The sequence below is a fragment of the Triticum aestivum genome, chromosome 1D (assembly GCF_018294505.1).
Source record: "Triticum aestivum cultivar Chinese Spring chromosome 1D, IWGSC CS RefSeq v2.1, whole genome shotgun sequence".
In the NCBI taxonomy this organism is placed as follows: domain Eukaryota; kingdom Viridiplantae; phylum Streptophyta; class Magnoliopsida; order Poales; family Poaceae; genus Triticum; species Triticum aestivum.
The window spans coordinates 350983106-351008424 of record NC_057796.1 but is presented as its reverse complement, the minus strand read 5'-3'; the positions used below and the strand labels follow the sequence as shown (position 1 = coordinate 351008424).

Below are 25319 nucleotides of genomic sequence, written 5' to 3'. Positions count from 1 at the left end.
TCCCCACACTTGGCGCGCCCCCTCTAGGGCCGGCCTCTCCCTTGCTCCTTTATATACGGGGGCAGGGGGCACCCCATAGACACAACAATTGATCTCTTGATCTCTTAGCCGTGTGCGGTGCCCCCTCCACCATAATCCACCTCGATAATATTGTAGCGGTGCTTAGGCGAAGCCCTGCGTCGGTAGAACATCATCATCGTCACCACGCCGTCATGCTGACGAAACTCTCCCTCAACACTCGGCTGGATCGGAGTTCGAGGGACGTCATCGGGCTGAACGTGTGCTGAACTCGGAGGTGCCGTGCATTCGGTACTTGATCGGTCGGATCGTGAAGACGTACGACTACATCAACCGCGTTGTGCTAACGCTTCCGCTTTCGGTCTACGAGGGTACGTGGACAACACTCTCCCTTCTCGTTGCTATGCATCACCATGATCTTGCGTGTGCGTAGGAAATTTTTTGAAATTACTACGTTCCCCAACAGTGGTTAGCTGGAGTTGAGCAGAGTACTGCGGCTCATATTCGGATTGGAATATGTGCATTATTATGGGCTATATGGAACTGCAGGAATGACATGATTTTTAACAGACAACACACTTTAACTTTCTTGCAGGTTATCTTCAGGGCTACAGTTTGGATCCGTACGTAGTCCTTATTCACTCCTATGGACTCCAGGGAGCCTTTGGTCACTGGGTGCAACCAATGGAAGATGGTAGCTCGGGCTATATTCAACCGGTTCGGATGGCGCTCGCATAATAGGATAGAAGTCTAGGGAGCTTATCCTTCTTATTATCATATCGGTTGATCATGTCAGCATGTTATTTTCCTTTTGTTCACTTTGTTTTGCTCCGTTTGTGAGCTGTAAGACCTTTTTGACGATTTTGTTCGGATTATTAATAATATGGCTGCAAGCAAATGTAGAGGCCGGGGGCATGCCTCCATTTCCAAAACAAAAAAAAAATCCCTTTCTTAGGCAAACGCTGAACCCATGAGGGCCATGATCTTGCTATGGACGCCGTCCTTCCTGCCAGGCTGCCACTGACCACGTTGCCAAACTTCTCGCCATGCTCAATGGACACGAAGGTCGACATTGCCTCGATGTTATGCTTCGGTGACATATATTGTAAGATTTCCAATAAAATGGCGTGACATAATCAACAGCAAAATAAACGCCATTCACTTATTGTCCAACAAACATTTTTTGCTAACTACTCCAGTAGTATACGTACATATATTTCTTCGTTCACACATATTCCATGCATGCATCCATACGCTGGTCACCCACATCGTGTGTGTCCGCTTGCGTGCGCGGAAAAGCAACAGCAGAACACACCAAAAATGCAAGTCGAGGGCGATACGCCACGCTAAACCCAGCCAGGCCCCCTATAAAAACCATCTCATCAGTGAACAGCTCACTACACAAACCCATCGACCGATCACCACACACAGCAGCAGCATGGCTACCACCAGCTGTGCCCTCCTCGTCGCCCTCGTCGTCCTGGCCGGCCTCGCCGACCTGCAGGCCGCCGCAGCCGCCCCGAGGCCCGTTCACGCCGCGGAGCACTTCTCCATGGCGGCAATGACGGCGGAGCACCCAATGGCGGACGAGGCGGACCCGGACCTGAACGGGATGATGCAGTGCATGTTCGGGTGCTTCACGTCGGTGATGAGCTGCGCGTTCGGGTGCATGGGCAAGGGCCCCGACCTGCCGCTCTGCGTCATCAGCTGCAACCAGAAGAGCATCGTCTGCATGATCCGCTGCGGCCTCACGCCCTCGCCGCCGGCTCCCAAGCCGCCAACGCCACCCGGGCCGCCCGCACCCAAGCCGGCACCCCCCAAGCCTGCACCCGGCCCGCCGCCATACGCCGGTCAAAACACCAAGACCTCCCCCTAGACGCCGACGATTGCCATGCATGCATGATGCCAGTAGTATGGTACTATACGAATTAACTAAAAAAGAAGCCACATATATCATGGAGGTACCCAGATATATAAATAGGGCTCGATACATAACTTATAGCTGGATCCCAACACTTATATATCTAGATTTATGCCCCTCAAAAAAAGATATCTAGATTTATGTTATTGCAGTAGAAACAATGTCATATATGACCCATGGTGATTGTACTTATACTATTCATGCAATATATATGTATATATACATTGGTGTAAGCGTGCAAATATGTAATGATAGCTCTATTAAACCATGTTCTCAAAGTCAAAGTTGTTAAAGAACACTCTGTGTCAGCATCAAGTAGATTATGTGGTAAAACCATGTATTTTTTTCACAAATGATAGGTTAAGCTAGATTTTATAAGTGTTCCCCGTCTTACATTGTATTTTACACACGAAATCCTCAATTGAATCTGGCTCAACCTATCAATTTGTGCATCTTATCTCTTTTGTCAAAATAAACTAATCCAAAACATCTCACGTGCAACACGTAGGTGAACCTTCTGAAGATTGTAAACCACATGTCCTTGTCAAACACCATATTGCTGTGTACGTGACAAGGGGCTGCCGCACCATATCTTGCTATGCATATCTTGATAGTTCGGTTAGGTAGTTAGCTAGAGTCTATCTTCCCTTTGTAATCTTATCTCTATCTAGCTTTCTCTCCAAAATGTAATCTAAACTGTATGCGCTATCAGGGAGGTGCGCCCCTGCCTATAAACACGTAAGGCGTCCCCTCGAGTTGAGGTACGACGCTTTCCGCCATCGCACATGGTAATCAGAGCCCTTCTCTTCCACAACGTCTAAACCCTAAAACTCCATCCAGTGCAAATCATGTCGTCCTCCTCTGGTGCCTCCCAGGCTAGCCTCAACGGCCAAGTCACGGAGAGGCTCTCCCGCACCAACTACGTCCTCTGGCACGCACAGATCACGCCGCAGCTGAGGGGCACGGGCGTCTTCGGCTACGTCGACGGCGCTATACCGGAGCCGGCCAGGATCCTCTCCACAAGGACAAAGATGGGAAGGAATCGACTGCGACAAACCCTCTCCACGCCATCTGGGTGCGAGAGGACCAGCAGGTGCTCGGGTACCTGCTGAACAACCTCACCAAGGAGGTGCTCGTGCAGGTGACCGCGATCACCACAGTGCGCGAGCTCTGGACGGCACTGTCGGGATGTTCTCCTCGCAGTCGCTCAGTCGCGTCAACAACATCAGAACCTATCTGGTGAACGCGCAAAAGGGCAACAAGAGCGTCGCCACCTACTTCGCCGAGATGCGCGGCTTCGCAGATGAACTGGCCGCCGCCGGGAAGCCTCTCCAGGACGATGAACTCATCTCCTACATCCTCCACGGCCTCGACATGGATTACCAGCCGCTCGTCTCCGCCCTCGACGCCCGAACCTCCCCGGTATCCCTCGATGAGCTCTTTGCAATGCTTAGTAATTTTGATCAGAGGGTGGCACAGTACCAGGGATCGGGCGGCTTCAAGTCGTCGGCTAACGCAGCAGTGCGTGGGCGCGGTGGCTACTCCCGTCATCGTGGCCTGCCTCGCTCCAAGGGCAAGCAAGGGAGCGGCGGCAGCAGCGGCGGGTCCAACTCCCGCGGACGGACCAACTCCACCAACACCAGGGGCCGCCGCGGCGGGTCTTCCAGATCGCGCCCGGACGCGGTGCGCTGCCAGATCTGCGGCAAGCCGGGCCACACGGCGACGGACAGATGGTACCGGTTTGATGAGGACGAGGCTTCCTCTGAAGATGAAGAAAAGATCACTGCTGCTGATGATGGCTCGTACGATGTCGATACCAACTGGTATCTTGACAGCGGCGCGATAAATCATCTCACCGGCGAACTAGAGAAGGTCACGCTCAAGGAGAAGTATCATGGCAAGGACCAGATCCACACCGCAAGCGGTGCAGGTATGAGGATACGTCACATTGGTCATTCAGTTTTTCGTACCCCACGTAGACAGTTTCATCTTAGGAAAATTTTGCATGTCCCTAGCACCGACAAGAATCTTCTATCTGTCCATCGTATCACCCTTGACAATCATGTTTATATTGAGTTTCACCCCTTCTTCTTTTTGATCAAGGATCGGGTCACGAGGAAAACTCTCTATCGAGGTAGATGCGTTCGAGGCCTCTATCCGTTGATTCCGGAGCTTCGAAGATACAATAAACAAGCTTGTGGTGCTATCAAGCTTTCAGCCACAAGATGGCACGACCGTTTAGGGAATGCTTCATTTTCCTTAGTTGATCGTTTACTTAAAAAGAATAAGCTCCCGTTTGTTGGTGAGCGCAATGTTGAAACCATTTGTGACTCTTTTCAGAGAGCAAAAAGTCATCAACTCCCTTATCCCGTGTCCACCAGTGTTTCTACTCAACCATTGCAGTTAATTTTTTCTGATGTGTGGGGTCCTGCCCCAAGCTCCGTTGGTAGACACACATACTACGTTAGCTTTATTGATGACTATAGCAAGTTTTCCTGGCTTTACCTTCTCAAAAAGAGGTCAGACGTGTTCCAAGTCTTTAAAAACTTTCAGGCGCTTGTTGAATGCCAATTTGACAGAAAAATTCTTGCTGTCCAATCAGACTGGGGAGGAGAATACGAAAAATTAAACTCCTTCCAAACACTAGGAATTTCCCATCATGTGTCATGCCCTCATGCTCACCAACAAAACGGGTCTGCAGAACGCAAGCATAGGCACATTGTCGAGGTTAGCCTTGCTCTCTTGGCCGGAGCTTCGATGCCCTTAAAATTTTGGGACGAAGCGTTCCTTACTGCCGTTCACATCATCAACATGCTACCTAGTAGAGTTATCAACAATGAAACTCCCATAGAACGGCTTCTCCACACAAAACCAGATTATAAATCTCTTCGTGTGTTTGGATGCGCTTGCTGGCCAAATCTCCGTCCTTACAACAACCACAGCTTATGTTTCGCTCCAAACAGTGTGCGTTTCTTGGGTATAGCGCTCAGCACAAGGGTGTCAAGTGCTTGGACATCTCTACTGGTCGTGTCTACATCTCCAGAGATGTTGTTTTCGATGAGACAAAGTTCCCTTTTGCTGATCTACATCCCAACACCGGCGCCTTACTTCGCAAAGAAATTCTCCTTGTTCCACCTCACCTTTCTGGTTATGATCAAGGGGGCACAATAACTGCGATGATCATTTGTTGACTAATCCTCCTAACCATCTGCATGAGCTTTGTGATGCCCCAGGAGATCATAGCGGAGAAAACAGTGAAGAAAATGAAGAAAACAGTGCAACACACTGTCCATATCGCATGTGTCACGGTGGAGGGAGCAGATCTGCCTCGTGATCCGGTGCACCAGCTGCGGCAGGCGAATCCGCCTCAGGATCCAGCATGGCAGCAGCGGCAGGCGGATCCGCCTTGGATCCTGGCGCGACAGCATCCGGCGCGCCCGCAGCGACCGGCTCCGCGCTGGCCACGCGGCCCGTTGTGGTTGGCGGTAGCGGCTCCACCAGTCCGCGCCAATCAGGGACTGCCACGCGCCCTGCTCCCATCGGCCCGGTCTGCTCGCGCTTCGGCAGCCAGCCGGCTGTCTACAAGCGGCGTGACGCGGGGCGATCTACTGGCGCGGGCCCAGCTACGGCAGGCGCGGGATTAGGTGCAGATCCCTGCCAGCCCGTGGCCGCTGGTCGGGTGGGATCTTCTGCGTCGGACTCTTCTCCAACGCCTCAGCCGCGAGCCACAGAAGATCACCTAGCTGCAGAACCTGCCAAAACTGCTGGTGTAGGTAGATCTGCCTCGGATCTGGCACAGGAGGACTCATTCGCCGGATCTTCTATGGCACAGAACGATCCCGTTACATCACAGTGCCGCACACGATTGCAGTCAGGGGTAACTAAGCCAGTTAATTACAAGCACATAACAAAATATGGTATGATCTGTTCTACAGGTGAACCAGGTGAGCCCAACACACTTGAGGAGGCTCTTGGTGATGAGAAGTGGAGAAAGGCAATGCATGAGGAATATGTGGCACTACAGAAAAATAAAACGTGGCATTTAGTTCCTCCAAGGCAAGGTAAAAATCTCATTGATTGCAAATGGGTTTTTAGGATTAAACGAAAGTCTGATGGAATAGTTGATCGCTACAAGGAAAGGCTAGTTGCTAAAGGTTTTAAACAAAGATATGGCATAGACTATGAGGACACCTTTAGTCTAGTTGTAAAAGCTGCAACCATTCATCTTGTCCTATCTATTGCTGTTTCCAGGGGATGGAGTCTTCGACAGTTAGACGTTCAGAACGCGTTTCTTCATGGTGTTCTGGAAGAGGAGGTTTACATGAAACAACCTCCTGGGTTTGAAAACAAACATGCACCCTCTCATGTATGCAGGCTTGATAAAGCATTGTATGGATTGAAGCAGGCCCCTAGAGCATGGTATTCTCGTCTCAGCAAGAAGATGCAAATGCTTGGCTTTGTTCCTTCAAAGTCTGACACTTCATTGTTTATTTACAATAAGTCCAATACATCAATATTTGTTCTTATATATGTTGGTGATATTATTGTCACAAGTTCATCTGATGAGGCAATAACAGGAATGTTGAAGGACTTAAGTGCTGAGTTTGCTCTAAAGGATCTTGGGGACTTGCACTATTTCCTAGGGATTGAAGTAAAGAAGCACAAGGATGGACTTCATCTCTCCCAGGAAAAGTATGCAAATGATTTGGTAAGAAAAGCTGGGTTGCAAGGCTGTAAACCTACCACTACTCCTTTGTCTAGTACAGAAAAACTATCTCTCACAGAAGGAACACCCTTGAGCTCAGAAGACATCACAAGATACAGAAGTCTAGTGGGTGCACTTCAATATTTCACTCTCACACGACCTGATATTTCTTTTGCTGTCAACAAGGTGTGTCAATTCCTTCATGCACCAACCACAGTTCATTTGACTGCTGCAAAACGTCTAGTCAGATATGTGAAAGATACTATGAGCATTGGCCTTAATTTTAGCAAGTCATCTTCCACTCTTGTTAGTGCATTCTCTGACTCAGATTGGGCAGGATATTTGGATGATAGACGCTCCACTGGCGGTTTTGCAGTGTTTCTTGGATCTAATCTAATATCCTGGTGTGCCAGAAAACAAGCTACTGTTTCCAGGTCCAGCACAGAGGCAGAGTATAAGGCACTAGCTAATGCTACTGCAGAGATTATATGGGTGCAATCCATTCTTAAGGAGCTTGGTGTAAGAACTACTCAAGCTCCATGTCTGTGGTGTGCAAGAACAAAACATATTGAGATAGACTTTCATTTTGTCAGAGAAAGAGTTGCTAGTAAACTCCTAGACATTCGGTTCATACATTCCAAGGACCAGATTGCAAATGGGTTTACCAAAGCCTTGCCCATACGAAGCTTTGAGAACTTCAAGTATAATCTCAACTTGATGAAGTTGTGATTAAGGGAGGGTGTCAAACACCATATTGATGTGTACGTGACAAGGGGCTGCCGCACCATATCTTGCGCACCATATCTTGCTATGCATATCTTGGTAGTTCGGTTAGGTAGTTAGCTAGAGTCTATCTTCCCTTTGTAATCTTATCTCTATCTAGCTTCCTCTCTAAGATGTAATCTAAACTATATGCGCTATCAGCGAGGTGCGCCCCTGCCTATAAACACGTAAGGCGTCCCCTCGAGTTGAGGTACGACGCTTTCCTCCATCGCACAGTCCTCAATGTATGAAGTATGAAACTTAAGGAGACGGAGCAGATGAAATATAACTTTTAATGTATGAGACAAAGATGATAGTGTAGCTCAACTATCAGTTTTTTTTCTTTTCAAAATGGCAGTTATCCTGCATTCATTAAGAATAAAAGAGTTGCTTAGTTAATCGAGGAAAACCGAGCGAAAACCAGCTTGCCCAGTTAATTAGAGAACCGGGCAAAAACCATCACAACCGCTGAGTGGCACACATAAAAGACCCACGCACACCACTCCAAAAAGGGCCTCACAACTATCAGTTTAGACTTTAGAGCCTCGTGGATGGGCTCCTATCCCAGTTGCCAGTGAGCAATTGTGTCTCCTGGCCGACACGGATTCGAGCGTCGGCTTTGCTGTCTCACATTCTCCTCTTAATTAAAAACCCGTAGGGCCTTCTCCCCCTACTGGTCTATTGTTTTTCTTAGTTTAGAGCCTCGTGACCAGTACGAATTGAATTCATTTCTTAGGTTCACAAGATAACAAGAACACTTATTTCATTGCTTTTCTTCTTTATACAATTACAAAGTTACCATCGGTTCCGTAAAAATTACATTTTTTAGTTAAATGACAGCACATGATATAACAAAATTAGCTATCTGTAATTCTATGGACCTTGGAACTTCTCAGAGAAAGATAAACAAGAAGAAAAAAAACTTCACAAGATCATCAAAGTAAGGTCTTGCAAGGAAGCTTTTATGTTATCAAGGCTTCATGTCTCCAACTGGACAATTGAGATTCTCCTCACCGGACTTTGTGTACACGGTCTTCGGGCAAGGGAGCTAGGTGCAAGTCCATTTAGAATCTAATGGAATGCTTCTCCAGGTTGCACTAGCTGCCGGAACAACATGGCCTTCTTCATTGACTAGATAGGAAGTGTGGCTTGTCACACCCCACATGTTCTAGCATCCGATAATCCAAAAAGTGATCTAAAACATCTTGGCAATCTTGATCGTGGGCCACTTCCACTGGCAAACGTCGCTCACATCTCTCCTAAGCGGGGAGCTTAATTTGGGCCGCCATCTAGCAATGCAAGAACTGGATAATGGCACATGACGACAAGCGACCGTAAAGATCCCTTAACCATCCCGGGCTTGCGCCACCTGTTGGGAAACGTAGCATGCAATTTCAAAAAAATTCCTACGCTCACGCAAGATCTATCTAGGAAATGCATAGCAACGAGAAGGGGAGAGTGTGTCCATGTACCCTCGTAGACCAAAAGTGGAAGCGTTTGCTTAACGCAGTTGATGTAGTTGAACGTCTTCTCGTTCCGACCAATTAAGTACCGAACATACGGCACCTCCGAGTTCTGCACACGTTCAAAGCGATGACGTCCCTCGAGCTCTTGATCCTGCAAGAACACTTATTTCATTGCTTTTCTTCTTTATACAATTACAAAGTCACAATCGGTTCCGTAAAATTTGCATTTTTTAGTTCAATCACATCACATGATATACAAATTAAATCTCTATAATTCTATGGACCTTGGAACTTCTCAAATAAAGGTAAACAAGAAATAAACAATGTCACAAGATCAACAAAGCAAGGTCTTGCAAGGAAGCTTTTATGTTATCAAGGCTTCAAGTCTCCAACTGGCCCAACTGGCCAATTGAGATGCTCCTCACCGGGCTCTGTGTACATGGTCTTCGAGCAAAGGAGCTAGGTGCAAGTTCATTTAGAATCTAATGGAATGCTTCTCCAGGTTGCATTAGCTGTCGGAAAAACATGGCCTTCTTCATTGTCTAGATAGGAAGTGTGGTTTGTCACACCCCACATGTTCTAGCACCCGATAATCCAAAAAGTGGTCTGAAACATCTCGAAAATCTTGATCTCGGGCCACTTCTGTCGATCTGTATCCCAGTTTGTGCTAGCCTTCTTAAGGCAAACTTGTTTAACTTATGTTTGTACTCAAATATTGTTGCTTCCATTGACTCGTCTATGATCGAGCACTTGTATTCGAGCCCTCGAGGCCCCTGGCTTGTATTATGATGCTTGTATGACTTATTTATGTTTTAGAGTTGTGTTGTGATATCTTCCCGTGAGTCCCTGACCTTGATCGTACACATTTGCGTGCATGATTAGTGTACGGTCAAATCGGGGGCGTCACAAGTTGGTATCAGAGCCAGGTTTCGATCCTGGGACCTGTGGGTTATGGGCCCACGTCGCCATTGGGTGGTACTAGGATCTTTTACTCCTCGACCTTTACTCTGGGACTCTGAACTCTCTTCTACTCGGGTTAAACGAATTTACTAACTCTAACACTAGGACCCCGTGACCGCATTCACCCCAAAGTTGGATAAGCCATAGTTGTTTCTTAGGATAGTATTTTGAACAATTCACACACTGTCATTTGACTCTTTTGAAACGTCTTTGCTTTCAGATGGAACCCACGAGGCAGGTCGTGCGCCACACGACGGCCATTGGTGCCTCGGGATCACCGGCTGTGCTAGCTGAGATGATGACCTATCTGGGTTATCGCTAGCACCCTGAGTACACCATCTACGAGGAGTACCAGGACTTTAACCAGGAGCAGTACCGTGCCATCGTCCACCTCTACTCGCGGGAGTATGACTCCACTACTGTGCTGCACACCGCACATGGTGTTGGTGTGACCATCGATATGGCTGTCCACGATGCTGCCTATGCTGCTCTGACACGTCTTCGTGGAGAGTATCGGGAGTTGGACACCTCCCCTTTCAGGCACATTGCTATCGCATCTGATGTTGGTGCGGAGGGATACTATACTGCTGCCTACTCCACTGTCACCCGAGAGCCCTTCTACCATCAGAACCTGGTTCTGCATGCTGATGGGCTGGATCGAGCTAACCGAGCTCTTCGCCACGAGATGTACACCACCCGTCAGCACATTTACCGTGCTCTGACGCTGCTGCACCCCTTTGTCCGATCTGGACAGCTACCGCGTACTGCGATCTACCCAGCCAGGACCGTGATGCCCCACGGTGTCGGTTGGCCAGAGGTGGGAGGCTACTCTCCCGCACTTGGTCCTCTTCTGCCACCTGAGCGTCGGGCTCTACACCTGAGTATCCGCGACCCCCAGTCTGCTGACGTGGAGGGCTATCCGTTGCCTCACTACCAGCTGTCGGGCTACGATTACCTCCACAGAACCTCTTGGGACTGATGTAGGCTTTCTTGTAGTGTTAGATGCATTTGCCGCGAGCCTGTGTGCCGCCTATGATGTTTTAGTCTATGTACTGAACTCTATGTACTGAACTCTATGCATGACCCCTTTTGTAAGTTATGCCGACTACTATGTAGTAGCTATCATGCTCCTTTCATTATGCATGTTTCATCATGAATGATTCTTGTCTTTGCAAATTTCTCAATGCTGAACTACCCCTGTTATATATTAGCAGGATGGTTAGACCAGGTGGTCGTGGTCGTGGTGGCAATGCCCCACCACCACCTGAGTACATGGCTGGTATGATCCAACAGTTCGAACTGAACCGCCAATTCATGGAAAATATGATGGCTCAGTTTCCTCGCCCCAATATGGACCAGCAACCAACCCCAGTAACTCTGCAGGATTTCATGCGCCTGAACCCAACTGTGTACCGCAGCTCAACTCAGCCTCTGGATGCTGATGACTGGCTCCGTGACATCACCTATGAGATGGAGTCTGCCGATGTAGCCCCTGCCAGCTATGTCAACTTTGCTTCCTTCTTTCTGAAGGGACCCGCAGCTCAATGGTGGGACAGCCACAGGCGTACTCTGCCAGCTGGAACAATCATCACCTGGCCAGACTTCCAAGCTGCTTTCCGTGCCCGCTTCATTCCTCAAGGAGTCATGGACCGGAAGAAGCGTGAGTTCCGCAACCTCACCCAAGGCAACAAAACTGTTGAAGCTTATCAACGGGAGTTTCTGGACTTGTCTCGCTATGCTGAAGAGGACATTGCAACTGATGCATGCAGACAGGAGAAGTTCCGTGATGGCCTTCAAGCTGACATCAAGCTCGCACTTCTAGTGCATGACTTTGCTGATTTCGCCACCTTGGTTAACAAGGCCATCAATGTCGAAACTGGTATGCAAGAATACCAGAGCTCTCACAGGCGCAACCGTGACACGGGCTCATCTTCGGGCTCGCCCTCACAGAAGCGTAAGATATGGATCCCGAACAGCATGTACCGTCCAAATGCATCTACCCCAAGGCAGACCTATGCTGCACCTCGTCTGCCTCCACCACCATCTAGGCAGTCAAGACTGCCAACTCCACCATCCCAAGCCCCTGTTCCCACTCCCAATAATGGCTTGTGCTTCAGGTGTGGTCAACCAGGACAGCGTGCTAGAGAATGCAACCAGAACCAGAATCAACTGGCCCTTCCAGCAACTGGTCGTGGTAACAACCAGCCCCGCAACAACAATGCTAAGTCTTATGGTCGTGCTCATGCCAACCACGTTGATCTCAACGAAGCTCAAGACCAGCCTGCTACTGTGATGGGTACACTCCTCGTAAATTCAGTATCAGCATCCGTTTTATTTGATACAGGTGCATCGCATTCATTCATGTCAGAAGATTTTGCATACAAGCACGACGTTAAATGTGAGGAGATGAACACCTCAGTATTGGTCAAAACCCCCGTGGGACAGTGTCAAACCTCCTTGGTTGGCATCGATGTCCCCGTGGAAATCGAAGGGCTGGAATTCTATGCCTCTCCCATTATCCTGAAGTCGTCTAACATCGACCTCATTTTGGGTATGGATTGGTTGAAAGCGCATACTGCTTCTATAGTTTGCGCCACTAAGACCGTCCATCTGCTACACCCTTCAGATGAAATAGTTGCTTACCAAGCTCATCTGGTGCAAAATGCCGAGGCCAGGCTCTATGCATTGAATGCATTGAACGCTGCACCACTCGAGGGCATTGAAAACATTCCCGTCGTGCGTGAATTCCTCGACGTGTTTCCTGAAGAACTTCCAGGGATTCCCCCTGCTAGAGCTGTCGAATTCATCATCGACTTGAAACCAGGCACCACTCCTATAGCCAAGCGACCTACAAAATGTCGCCGCATGAACTCCTTGATCTTAAGGAGGAAATCGACAAATCTCTTCGCAAAGGATTCATTCGCCCAAGTTGCTCTCCTTGGGGAGCACCTTCTCTCTTTGTCAAGAAGAAGGATGGGACAAACCGATTAGTTCAAGACTACCGTCCTATAAACCAAGCTACCATTCAGAATAAATACCCTCTTCCTCGGATCAATGATCTGTATGATCAACTGGCGGGTTCGTCAGTGTTCTCTAAGCTCGACTTGAGGTTGGGTTACCACCAGATCCGTGTTCGCGAAGAGGATATCCCAAAGACCGCCTTCGTGACTCGCTATGGTTCATACGAGTACACCGTCATGTCTTTCGGTTTAACCAATGCTCCAGCCACCTTCTCTCGTCTGATGAACTATATATTCATGGATTACCTCGACAAGTTCATCATGGTTTATCTGGATGATATCCTGGTATTTTCCAAGAACGAAGAAGAACATGCTGAACATCTTCGACTTGTGCTGGAAAAGCTACGGGAGCATCAACTATATGCTAAGTTCTCCAAATGTGAATTCTGGCTACCGGAAGTAACCTATCTTGGGCATGTCATCTCTAAGGATGGTATTGCCGTCAACCCTGAACGAGTCCAGGCTATCCTTGATTGGACTCCTCCCAATAACGTTAAGCAAGTCAGAAGTTTTCTCGGTCTCGCCAGCTATTGCCGTCGATTCGTCGAGAACTTCTCCAAGATCGCCAGGCCTCTGACTAACCTGTTGCATAAGGGCGTCAAGTTCCAATGGACAGACAAATGTCAAGAAAGTTTCCAGGCACTCAAAGACAAGTTGACTTCTGCCCCAGTTCTAGCTCCACCTGATACTAAGAAGGACTTCGTCATTTACTGCGATGCTTCCCGTCAAGGATTAGGCTGTGTCCTAATGCAAGACCGCAAAGTGATTGCTTATGCCTCTCGGCAATTGCGCCCTCACGAAGAGAACTACCCAGTTCACGACCTCGAACTTGCTGCTGTCATTCATGCGCTGAAGCAGTGGCGCCATTACCTTCTCGGTAATCGTTGCGAGATCTTCACTGACCACCAAAGTCTGAAGTATCTGTTTACTCAGCCAGACCTGAACCTCCGTCAGCAGAGATGGATGGAGCTTGTTGCAGACTTTGACTTGGGCATTTCCTATACGCCAGGCAAGGCTAATGTAATGGCTGATGCCTTGAGCCGCAAGTCTTACTGCAACCACCTCCAGGTTCACAAAGTTCAGCCCTCGCTTGTTGAAGAATTCAGGAAGCTGAACCTCCATATTGTTCCTCCGGGTGCACTCGCTCCCCCTCCTAAGGAGTTTGGCAGGTGAACCTCCACGTTGTTACCCAGGGTTCCCTCAATACCCTAGTCGCTAAACCAGATCTCGTGGATAGCATCAAAAGGCTACAGAAGTATGACTCTGAAGCCCACAAGATTAAGCGCTACCTCGCAGAAGGAAAGCCCTCATTCTTCACTATTGCTGAAGATGGCACCTTATACTTCAAGGGCCGCCTAGTGGTACCATGTGCAGAGAAAAACCTGGATATGACACAGGAAGTTATGAAAGAAGCTCATGATACCCCCCTGTGTATCCATCCTGGTAGTACAAAGATGTACCAAGACATCCGTCAGAGATTCTGGTGGTCTAATATGAAACAAGACATTGCTTGTTATGTTGCTGAGTGTGACGTTTGCCGTCGTATCAAAGCAGAACATCAAAGACCTGCTGGAACTCTGCAACCTATCTCTATTCCTGAATGGAAATGGGACCATGTTGAGATGGACTTCGTCGCTGGATTTCCCAAATCACAGAAAGGTAATGATGCTATTCTTGTCGTCATTGACCGGCTTTCCAAAGTTGCACATTTTCTAGCGGTCAAGGAAACGATCACTGCTAGTCAGCTGGCAACGCTCTATATGTCCAGGATTGTTTCACTCCACGGTATTCCATTGGTTATCAGTTCAGACCGTGGCAGCTTATTCACTTCAAGATTCTGGGCAAGTTTCCAAGAAGCCATGGGAACTCATCTGTCATTCAGTACTGCGTTTCATCCTCACTCGCAAGGGCAAGTTGAACGCGTCAACCAAGTTCTCGAAGACATGCTTCGAGCTTGTGTTATTTCCTTCGGCAAGAAATGGGAGTAATCTCTCCCGTATGCTGAGTTCTCTTATAATAATAGCTATCAAGCTAGTCTGAAGATGGCCCCCTTCGAAGTGTTATATGGACGAAAGTGCCGAACCCCTCTGAACTGGTCAGAAACTGGGGAACGTCCACTCTTCGGTCCGGATATTATCCAACATGCCGAAGAACAAGTCCGCATTATTCGTGAGAATCTCAAGACTGCTCAGTCACGTCAGAAGAGTCAGTATGACCGTCATCATAAAGACATGGTCTATCAACCTGGCGAAAAGGCTTATCTTCGAGTCACACCTATGAAGGGTGCTCACCGCTTTGGGATCAAGGGCAAACTAGCTCCTCGCTATATTGGCCCATTCACTATTCTCGAAAGGCGTGGAAAAGTGGCATACCAACTGGAGCTACCGCCGAACCTTTCTCAGGTTCACGATGTGTTCCATGTGTCACAGCTCCGCCGTTGCTTCAAGGACCCAATCCGAGCTGTGGATCATGAAGTGCTCGAATTGCAGCAGGACCTCTCCTATAAGGAGCATCCGGTCCGCATTCTCGACCAAGCTGAACGCCGCACACGTCAGAAGGCGATCAAGTTTCTCAAGGTCCAGTGGTCGCACCATTCTGAAGATGAGGCCACTTGGGAACGCGAGGATCGTCTGCGCGAAGAATACCCCGCACTGTTTCCTTCTACCTCCTAAATCTCGGGACGAGATTTCTTGTAGTGGAGGAGATTTGTAACGCCCGGATAATCATGCTACAGTAATCTCACGTTAATGATGGCACGTCACCTCTGTCACTGTAATTAATCTCGGGTTAATTCAAAATTTCAAATTTAAATTCAAATTAATGTCAACGATAAAAGTTTTTCAAAATTTAAAACAAAAATGTTCGGGAGATGCCAAATAAGGCATAGTTAATTATGGTGAAGTAAACACATTTTTAGAGAATGCCTAAATATTTTAAATTGAAATGAAACAGAAAAGAAAATAAATAAAAGAAAGAAATTACAAAAAAAACAAAAGGAGGAAGAAGCCCCCCTGCTGGACCACAGCCCAGCTGGCCATCGGGCCAACCAGGCCGGCCCCCACTCCTCTCCCTTATCCACTCCTCCCCCCCACTCCCCACCGACAGCCCCCCACTCCCCCCGAAATATCCCCCCTCTCCCCCGATCTGGATCGGGAGGAGACCACCATCGCCGACCGCCCCGTTGCCGTCGCCGTTGGACGCCGTCGCCGGAGCACTCCCCCGCCGGACTGCTTCCCCTCCGGCGCCGTCGTCCCCGACCCCCCTCCACGAGCCCCGCTGCCTAGACCCCACCGCCCCGTGGTGAGGCCCCGGCATCCCCTCCTCCTCCCCTGCTCCGGCCACTTCGGCCAGGGCCTCGCTCACCGGCGCCCGCACGCGCGCGCATGTCCCTGACCGCGCTCGCCCGCTTCCCCTCGCGCGCGCTCACCGCGGTCAGGCCGCGCGCTGCTCCGTCTGGCCGCGCCCGTCGCCCCGCGCCAACGCGCCTCGCCTGCGCCGCTCGCTCGCCGCGCCACCGCCCCGTTCCCCTCCCCCCCCCGCATCACTGCGCCTCGCCTCCCCTGCATCCCGCTGCCTCGCCTGTGTCGCCCAGCCGCGCCGCCAGCCTTTGCCCCGTCGCGCCGTTGCCGTGCCGGCTCCGCCCTTCACTGTCACGGCATGGCCGCACGCCTGCGCCCCTGCTCACTGCCCCACGCGGCCTCGCCGCCACCGCTCCGCCGTACTGCCCCGCCACTAGCCCCACGGGCCACTGCCGCGCCGGCGGCCACTTCCGGCGCCCGTGGCCACTCGGGCTTCACCCGGGTCGGGCGCCCGCACACCCATGTGCCCGCTTAGGCCCCAGGTGCCACTGACCCCTAGGCCCGAACCCCCCTGGCCCAATGACAGCCGGGGCCCACGCACAGAACGAATAAAATAAATAATAAAAACAATAAAATAATAGTAATAATAATAATAAATAAATTAATAAAAATAAATAAATAAAGAAAGAAAATAAAAATACTTTTAATTAATTAATTAACTAAATTAATTAAGTTAATTAATCTTGTTTAAACTAATCTAATTAGTTAATTAATTTAACTAAACAGTAGTTAATTAGCTAACAGTCACTCACAGGTGGGACCCACCTGTCGGGTTGACCAGGTCAACGTTGACTGCTGACGTCAGCATGACATCATGCTGATGTCATAAATCCATTTTTGAATTAAATTAAATAATTAATTAAATTCCAGAAATTAATAAAATATTTAGAAAATCATATCTTTTAATCCGTAACTCGGATTAAAATATTTTCAACATGAAAGTTGCTCAGAACGACGAGACGAATCCGGATACGCAGTCCGTTCGTCCACCACACCTCCCTAACCTATCGAACTCGCAACTTTCCCCCTCCGGTCCATCCGTCCGAAAACGCAAAACATCGGGAATACTTTTCCGGATGTTCCCCCCTTCGCCGGTACCACCTACTGTCGCGTTAGGACACACCTCGCACTGCTCATTGTCATGTCACGCATCGTCATGTTTATGTTTGCATTGTATTTACTGTTTCTTCCCCCCTCTTCTCTCCGGTAGACTACGAGACCGACACTGCTGCTGCCCAGTTCGACTATGGAGTTGACGACCCCTCCTACTTGCCAGAGCAACCAGGCAAGCCCCCCCCTTGATCACCAGATATCGCCTATTCTTCTCTATACTGCTTGCATTAGAGTAGTATAGCATGTTACTGCTTTCCGTTAATCCTATACTGATGCATAGCCTGCCCTTGCTACTACTGTTGTTACCTTTACCGGCAATCCTACATGCTTAGTATAGGATGCTAGTTTTCCATCAGTGGCCCTACATTCTTGTCCGTCTGCTGTGCTATACTATCGGGCCGTGATCACCTGGGCGGTGATCACGGGTATATACTTATATAATATATACATGACACATGTGATGACTAAAGTCGGGTCGGCTCGTAGGAGTACCCGCAAGTGGATCTTTGTGGCGGAGCGACAGGGTAGGTTGAGCGCCTAGGTGAGAGGTGGGCCTGGCCCTGGACGGCGTCCGCGGTTACTTCGACATAACACGCTTAACGAGTTCTTGGTATTTGATCTGAGTCTGGCCATTTGATCTATACGCACTAACCATCTACGCGGGAGTAGTTATGGGTATCCCGGCGTCGTGGTATCAGCCGAAGCCTTCGTGACGTCAGCGACTGAGTGGCGCGCGCCGGATTGGACTGGAACGCCACTAGGCTAGGTCTGCTTCCGGCCGCGTACGCAACGTGCAGGTGTGCATAGGGCGATGGGCCCAGACCCCTGCGCGCATAGGGTTAGACCGGCGTGCTGACTTCTCTGTTGTGCCTAGGTGGGGCTGCGACGCGTTGATCTTACGAGGCCGGGCATGACCCAGAAAAGTGTGTCCGGCCAAATGGGATCGAGCGTGTTGGGTTATGTGGTGCACCCCTGCAGGGAAGTTTATCTATTCGAATAACCGTGTCCCTCGGTAAAAGGACGACCCGGAGTTGTACCTTGACCTTATGACAACTAGAACCGGATACTGAATAAAATACACCCTTCCAAGTGCCAGATACAACCCGGTGATCGCTCTCTAACAGGGCGACGAGGAGGGGATCGCCGGGTAGGATTATGCTATGCGATGCTACTTGGAGGACTTCAATCTACTCTCTTCTACATGCTGCAAGATGGAGATGGCCAGAAGTGTAGTCTTCGATAGGACTAGCTATCCCCCTTTTATTCTGGCATTCTGCAGTTCAGTCCACTGATATGCCCCTTTACACTTATACCCATGCATATGTAGTGTAGCTCCTTGCTTGCGAGTACTTTGGATGAGTAGTCACGGTTGCTTCTCTCCCTCTTTTCCCCCTTTCCTTTCTATCTGGTTGTCGCAACCAGATGTTGGAGTCCAGGAGCCAGACGCCACCGTCGACGACGACACCTACGACACTGGAGGTGCCTACTACTACATGCAGCCCGCTGACGACGATCAGGAGTAGTTAGGAGGATCCCAGGCAGGAGGCCTGCGTCTCGTTCGATCTGTATCCCAGTTTGTGCTAGCCTTCTTAAGGCAAACTTGTTTAACTTATGTCTGTACTCAGATATTGTTGCTTCCGTTGACTCGTCTATGATCGAGCACTTGTATTCGAGCCCTCGAGGCCCCTGGCTTGTATTATGATGCTTGTATGACTTATTTATGTTTTAGAGTTGTGTTGTGATATCTTCCCGTGAGTCCCTGACCTTGATCGTACACATTTGCGTGCATGATTAGTGTACGGTCAAATCGGGGGCGTCACATGTTGGGGAACGTAGCATGCAATTTCAAAAAAAATCCTACGATCACGCAAGATCTATCTAGGAGATGCATAGCAACGAGACGGGGAGAGTGTGTCCACATACCCTCGTAGACCGAAAGCGGAAGCGTTATGTTAATGCGGTTGATTTAATCGAACGTCTTCATGATCCAACCGATCCAAGTACCGAACGTACGGCACCTCCGTGTTCAGCACACGTTCAGCTCGATGACGTCCATCGAGCTCTTGATCCAGTAGAGGGTCGAGGGAGAGTTCCGTCAGCACGACGGCGTGGCGACGGTGTTGGTGATGTGATCCGCACAGGGCTTCACCTAAGCACTACGGCGCTATGACCGGAGGAGTAAACTGTGGAGGGGGGCACCGCACACGGCTAAGAAACAACTGTTGTCCCTTTGGGGTGCCCCCTGCCCACGTATATAAAGGAGGGGGAAGGAGGAGGCTGGCCCAAGGGGGGCGCGCCAAGGGGGAGGAGTCCTACTAGGACTCCATTCATAGTAGGATTCGCCCCCCCCCCCCCTTTCCTTCCAACGGAGAGGGGGAAAGGGGAAAGGAGGGAGAAGGAGAAGGAAAGAGGGGGGCCGCGCCCGCTCCCCTTGTACAATTCGAATTGGGCAAGGGGGGCGTGTGCCACCTCCCGTGGCCTGCCTCCTCTCCTCCACTATGGCCCAATAGGCCCATTAACTTTCACGGGGGGTTCCGGTAGCCTCCCGGTACTCCGATAAATCCCCGAACCTTATCGGAACCATTCCGATGTCCGTATATAACCTTCCAATATACCAATATTTACCTATCGACCATTTCGAGACTCCTCATCATGTCCGTGATCTCGTCCGGGACTCTGAACAACCTTCGATCACCAAAACACATAACTCATAATACAAATCGTCATCGAACGTTAAGCATGCGGACCCTACGGGTTCGAGAACTATGTAGACATGACCAAGATACATCTCCAGTCAATAACCAATAGCGGAACCTGGATGCTCATATTGGCTCCTACATATTCTACGAAGATCTTTATCGGTCAAACCGCATAATAACATACGTTATTCCTTTGTCATCGGTATGTTACTTGCCCGAGATTCGATCGCGGTATCCTCATACCTAGTTCAATCTCGTTACCGGCAAGTCTCTATACTCGTTCCGTAATGCATCATCCCGTAACTAACTCATTGGTTACATTGCTTGCAAGGCTTATAGTGATGCGCTTTACCGAGAGGGCCCAGAGATACCTCTCCGATACACGGAGTGACAAATCCTAATCTTGACCTATTACAACTCAACAAACACCTTCGAAGACACCTGTAGAGCATCTTTATAATCACCCAGTTATGTTGTGACGTTTGATAGCACACAAAGTGTTCCTTCGGTATTCGGGAGTTGCATAATCTCATAGTCAGAGGAATATGTATAAGTCATGAAGAAAGCAATAGCAATTAAACTTAACGATCATTATGCTAAGCTAACGGATGGGTCTTGTCCATCACATCATTCTCTAATTATGTGATCCCGTTCATCAAATGACAACACATGTCTATCGTTAGGAAACTTAACCATCTTTGATTAACGAGCTAGTCAAGTAGAGGCACACTAGGGACACTCCATTTGTCTATATATTCACACATTACTAAGTTTCCGGTTAATAGAATTCTAGCATGAATAATAAACACTTATCATGATATAAGGAAATATAAATAACAACTTTATTATTGCCTCTAGGGCATGTTTCCTTCAGTCTCCCACTTGCACTAGAGTCAATAATCTAGATTGCATTGTAATGATTCTAACACCCATGGAGTCTTGGTGTTGATCATGTTTTGCTTGTGGAAGAGACTTAGTCAACGGGTCTGTAACATTCAGATCCGTATGTATTTTGCAAATCTCTATGTCTCCCTCCTTGACTTGATCGCGGATGGAATTGAAGCGTCTCTTGATGTGTTTGGTTCTCTTGTGAAATCTAGATTCTTTCGCCAAGGCAATTGCTCCAGTATTGTCACAAAATATTTTCATTGGACCTGATGCACTAGGTATTACACCTAGATCAGATATGAACTCCTTCATCTGCTGCTTCCGAAGCAGCTATGTACTCCGCTTCACACATAGATCCCGCCACGACGCTCTGCTTGGAACTGCACCAACTTACAACTCCACCATTCAATATAAATACGTATCCGATTTGCGACTTAGAGTCATTCGAATCAGTGTCAAAGATTGCATCGATGTAACCATTTACGACAAGCTCTTTGTCACCTCCATAAACGAGAAACATATCCTTAGTCCTTTTCAGGTATTTCAGGATGTTCTTGACCGTTGTCCAGTGATCCACTCCTGGATTACTTTGGTACCTCCCTGCTAAACTTATAGCAAGGCACACATCAGGTCTGGTACACAGCATTGCATACATGATAGAACCTATGGCTGAGGCATAGGGAATGACCTTCATTTTCTCTCTATCTTCTGCAGTGGTCGGGCATTGAGTCTGACTCAACTTCACACCTTGTAACACAGGCAAGAACCCTTTCTTTGACTGGTCCATTTTGAACTTCTTCAAAACTTTATCAAGGTATGTGCTTTTGAAAGTCCAATTAAGCTTCTTGATCTATCTCTATAGATCTTGATGCCCAATATATAAGCAGCTTTACCAAGGTCTTTCATTGAAAAATTCTTATTCAAGTATCCTTTTATGCTATCAAGAAATTCTGTATTATTTCCAATCAACAATATGTCATCCACATATAATATTAGAAATGCTACAGAGCTCCCACTCACTTTCTTGTAAATACAGGCTTCTCCAAAAGTCTGTATAAAACCATATGCTTTGATTGCACTATCAAAGCGTATATTCCAACTCCGAGAGGCTTGTACCAGTCCATAAATGGATCGCTGGAGCTTGCACACTTTGTTAGCACCTTTAGGATCAACAAAACCTTCTGGTTGCATCATATACAACTCTTCTTAAAGATATCCATTAAGGAATGCAGTTTTGACATCCATTTGCCAAATTTCATAATCATAAAATGCGGCAATTGCTAACATGATTTGGACAGACTTAGGCATCGCTACGGGTGAGAAGGGCTCATCGTAGTCAACTCCTTGAACTTGTCGAAAACCGTTCGCAACAAGTCGAGCTTTGTAGACAGTAACATTACCGTCAGCGTCAGTCTTCTTCTTGAAGATCCATTTATTCTCTATGGCTTGCCGATCATCGGGCAAGTCAACCAAAGTCCACACTTTGTTCTCATACATGGATCCCATCTCAGATTTCATGGCCTCAAGCCATTTCGCAGAATCTGGGCTCATCATCGCTTCCTCATAGTTAGTAGGTTCGTCATGGTCAAGTAACATGACCTCCAGAATAGGATTACCATACCATTCTGGTGCAGACCATACTCTGGTTGACCTACAAGGTTCGGTAGTAACTTGATCTGAAGTTTCATGATCATCATCATGAACTTCCTCACTAATTGGTGTAGGAATCACTGGAACTGATTTCTGTGATGAACTACATTCCAATTCGGGAGAAGGTACAATTACCTCATCAAGTTCTACTTTCCTCCCACTCACTTCTTTCGAGAGCAACTCCTTATCTAGAAAAATCCATTCTTAGCAACGAATATCTTGCCTTCGGATCTGTGATAGAAGGTGTACCCAACAGTCTCCTTTGGGTGTCCTATGAAGACACATTTCTCCGATTTGGATTCGAGCTTATCAGGTTGAAGCTTTTTCACATAAGCATCGCAACCCCAAACTTTAAGAAACGATAGCTTAGGTTTCTTGCTAAATGACAGTTCATATGGTGTCGTCTCAACAGATTTAGATGGTGCCCTATTTAACGTGAATGCAGCCGTCTCTAAAGCATAACCCAAAACGATAGCGGTAAATCGGTAAGAGACATCATAGATCGCACCATATCTAATAAAGTACGGTTACGACGTTCGGACACACCATTACGATGTGGTGTTCCAGGTGGCGTGAGTTGCGAAACTATTCCTCATTGTTTCAAATGAAGATCAAACTCATAACTCAAATATTCACCTCCACAATCAGATCGTAGAAACTTTATTTTCTTGTTACGATGATTTTCTACTTCACTCTGAAATTCTTTGAACTTTTCAAATGTTTCAGAGTTATGCTTCATTAAGTAGATATACCCATATCTGCTCGAATCATCTGTGAAGGTCAGAAAATAATGATACGCACCGCGAGCCTCCACACTCATTGAACCGCATACATCAGTATGTATTATTTCCAATAAGTCTATTGCTTGCTTCATTGTTCTGGAGAACGGAGTCTTTGTCATCTTGTGTTGGGGAACGTAGTATTTCAAAAAAATTCCTACGATCACGCAAGATCTATCTAGGAGAAGCATAGCAACGAGCGGGGAGAGTGTGTCCACGTACCCTCGTAGACCGAAAGCGGGAGCGTTTAGTAACGGAGTTGATGTAGTCGAACGTCTTCGCGATCCAACCGATCAAGTACCGAACGTACGGCACCTCCGTGATCTGCACACGTTCAGCTCGGTGACGTCCCTCGTACTCTTGATCTAGTTGAGGCCGAGAGAGAGTTCCGTCAGCACGACGGCATGGTGACGGTGATGATGAAGTTACCGGCGCAGGGCTTCGCCTAAGCACTACGACGATATGACCGAGGTGTAAAACTGTGGAGGGGGCACCGTACACGGCTAAGAGATTGTCTCTTGTGCTATGGGGTGCCCCTCTGCCCCTGTATTTAATGGAGGGGAGGAGGAGGAGGAGGCCGGCCCTACGGCGCGCCCCAGGGGGGAGTCCTACTAGGACTCCAAGTCCAATTCGGACCCCCCCTTCCTTTTACCGGAGAGGGAAAGGGGGAGGAGAGGGAGAAGGAGAAGGAAAGGGGGGCGCCACCCCCTTCCCTACTCCAATTCCGCCTCCTCCCTTGTGGGGGGCGCACCAGCCCCTTGTGGGCTGGTTAGCCTCCCTCTTATGGCCCATATGGCCCATATCTTTCACCGGGGGGTTCCGGTAACCCCTCCGGTACTCCGGTATGTACCTGATACACTTCGGAACCCTTCCGGTGTCCGAATACTACCTTCCAATATATCAATCTTTACCTCTCGACCATTTCGAGACTCCTCGTCATGTTCGTGGTCTCATCCGAGACTCCGAACAAACTTTGGTTCATCAAATCACATAACTCATAATACAAATCGTCATCGAACGTTAAGCGTGCGGACCCTACGGGTTCGAGAACTATGTAGACTTGACCGAGACATATCTCCAGTCAATAACCAATAGCGGAACCTGGATGCTCATATTGGTTCCTACATATTCTATGAAGATCTTTATCGGTCAAACCGCATAACAACATACGTTGTTCCCTTTGTCATCGGTATGTTACTTGCCCGAGATTCGATCGTCGGTATCATCATACCTAGTTCAATCTCATTACCGGCAAGTCTCTTTACTCGTTCCATAATGCATCATCCCGCAACTAACTCACTAGTCACATTGCTTGCAAGGCTTATAGTGATGTGCATTACCGAGAGGGCCCAGAGATACCTCTCCGATACACAGACTGACAAATCCTAATCTCGATCTATGCTAACCCAACAAACACCTTCGGAGACACCTGTAGAGCATCTTTATAATCACCCAGTTACGTTGTGACATTTGATAGCACATAAGGTGTTCCTTCGGTATTCGGGAGTTGCGTAATCTCATAGTCAGAGGAACATGTATAAGTCATGAAGAAAGCAATAGCAATAAAACTCAACAATCATAATGCTAAGCTAACGGATGGGTCTTGTCCATCACATCATTCTCTAATGATGTGATCCCGTTCATCAAATGACAACACATGTCTATTGTCAGGAAACATAACCATCTTTTATTAACGAGCTAGTCAAGTAGAGGCATACTAGGGACATTCTGTTTTGTCTATGTATTCACACATGTACTAAGTTTCCGGTTAATACAATTCTAGCATGAATAATAAACATTTATCATGATATAAGGAAATATAAATAACAACTTTATTATTACCTCTAGGGAATATTTCCTTCAGTCTCCCACTTGCACTAGAGTTAATAATCTAGTTCACATCGTCATGTGATTTAACACCAATAGTTCACATCGCCATGTGACTAATACCCAAAGGGTTTTACTAGAGTCAATAATTT

The 25319-nt window shown here is 48.1% G+C and overlaps 1 protein-coding gene across 1 annotated transcript; it reads left to right on the top strand.

Annotated features, from left to right (window-relative positions):
* Positions 1-1405: 1405 nt before the first annotated feature.
* Positions 1406-2207, top strand: LOC123182001 (anther-specific protein RTS). Its single transcript, XM_044594434.1, has one exon. It carries the CDS (start codon positions 1457-1459, stop codon positions 1892-1894), a length of 438 nt encoding a protein of 145 aa, XP_044450369.1. The 5' UTR covers positions 1406-1456; the 3' UTR covers positions 1895-2207.
* The last annotated feature ends 23112 nt before the right edge of the window (positions 2208-25319 follow it).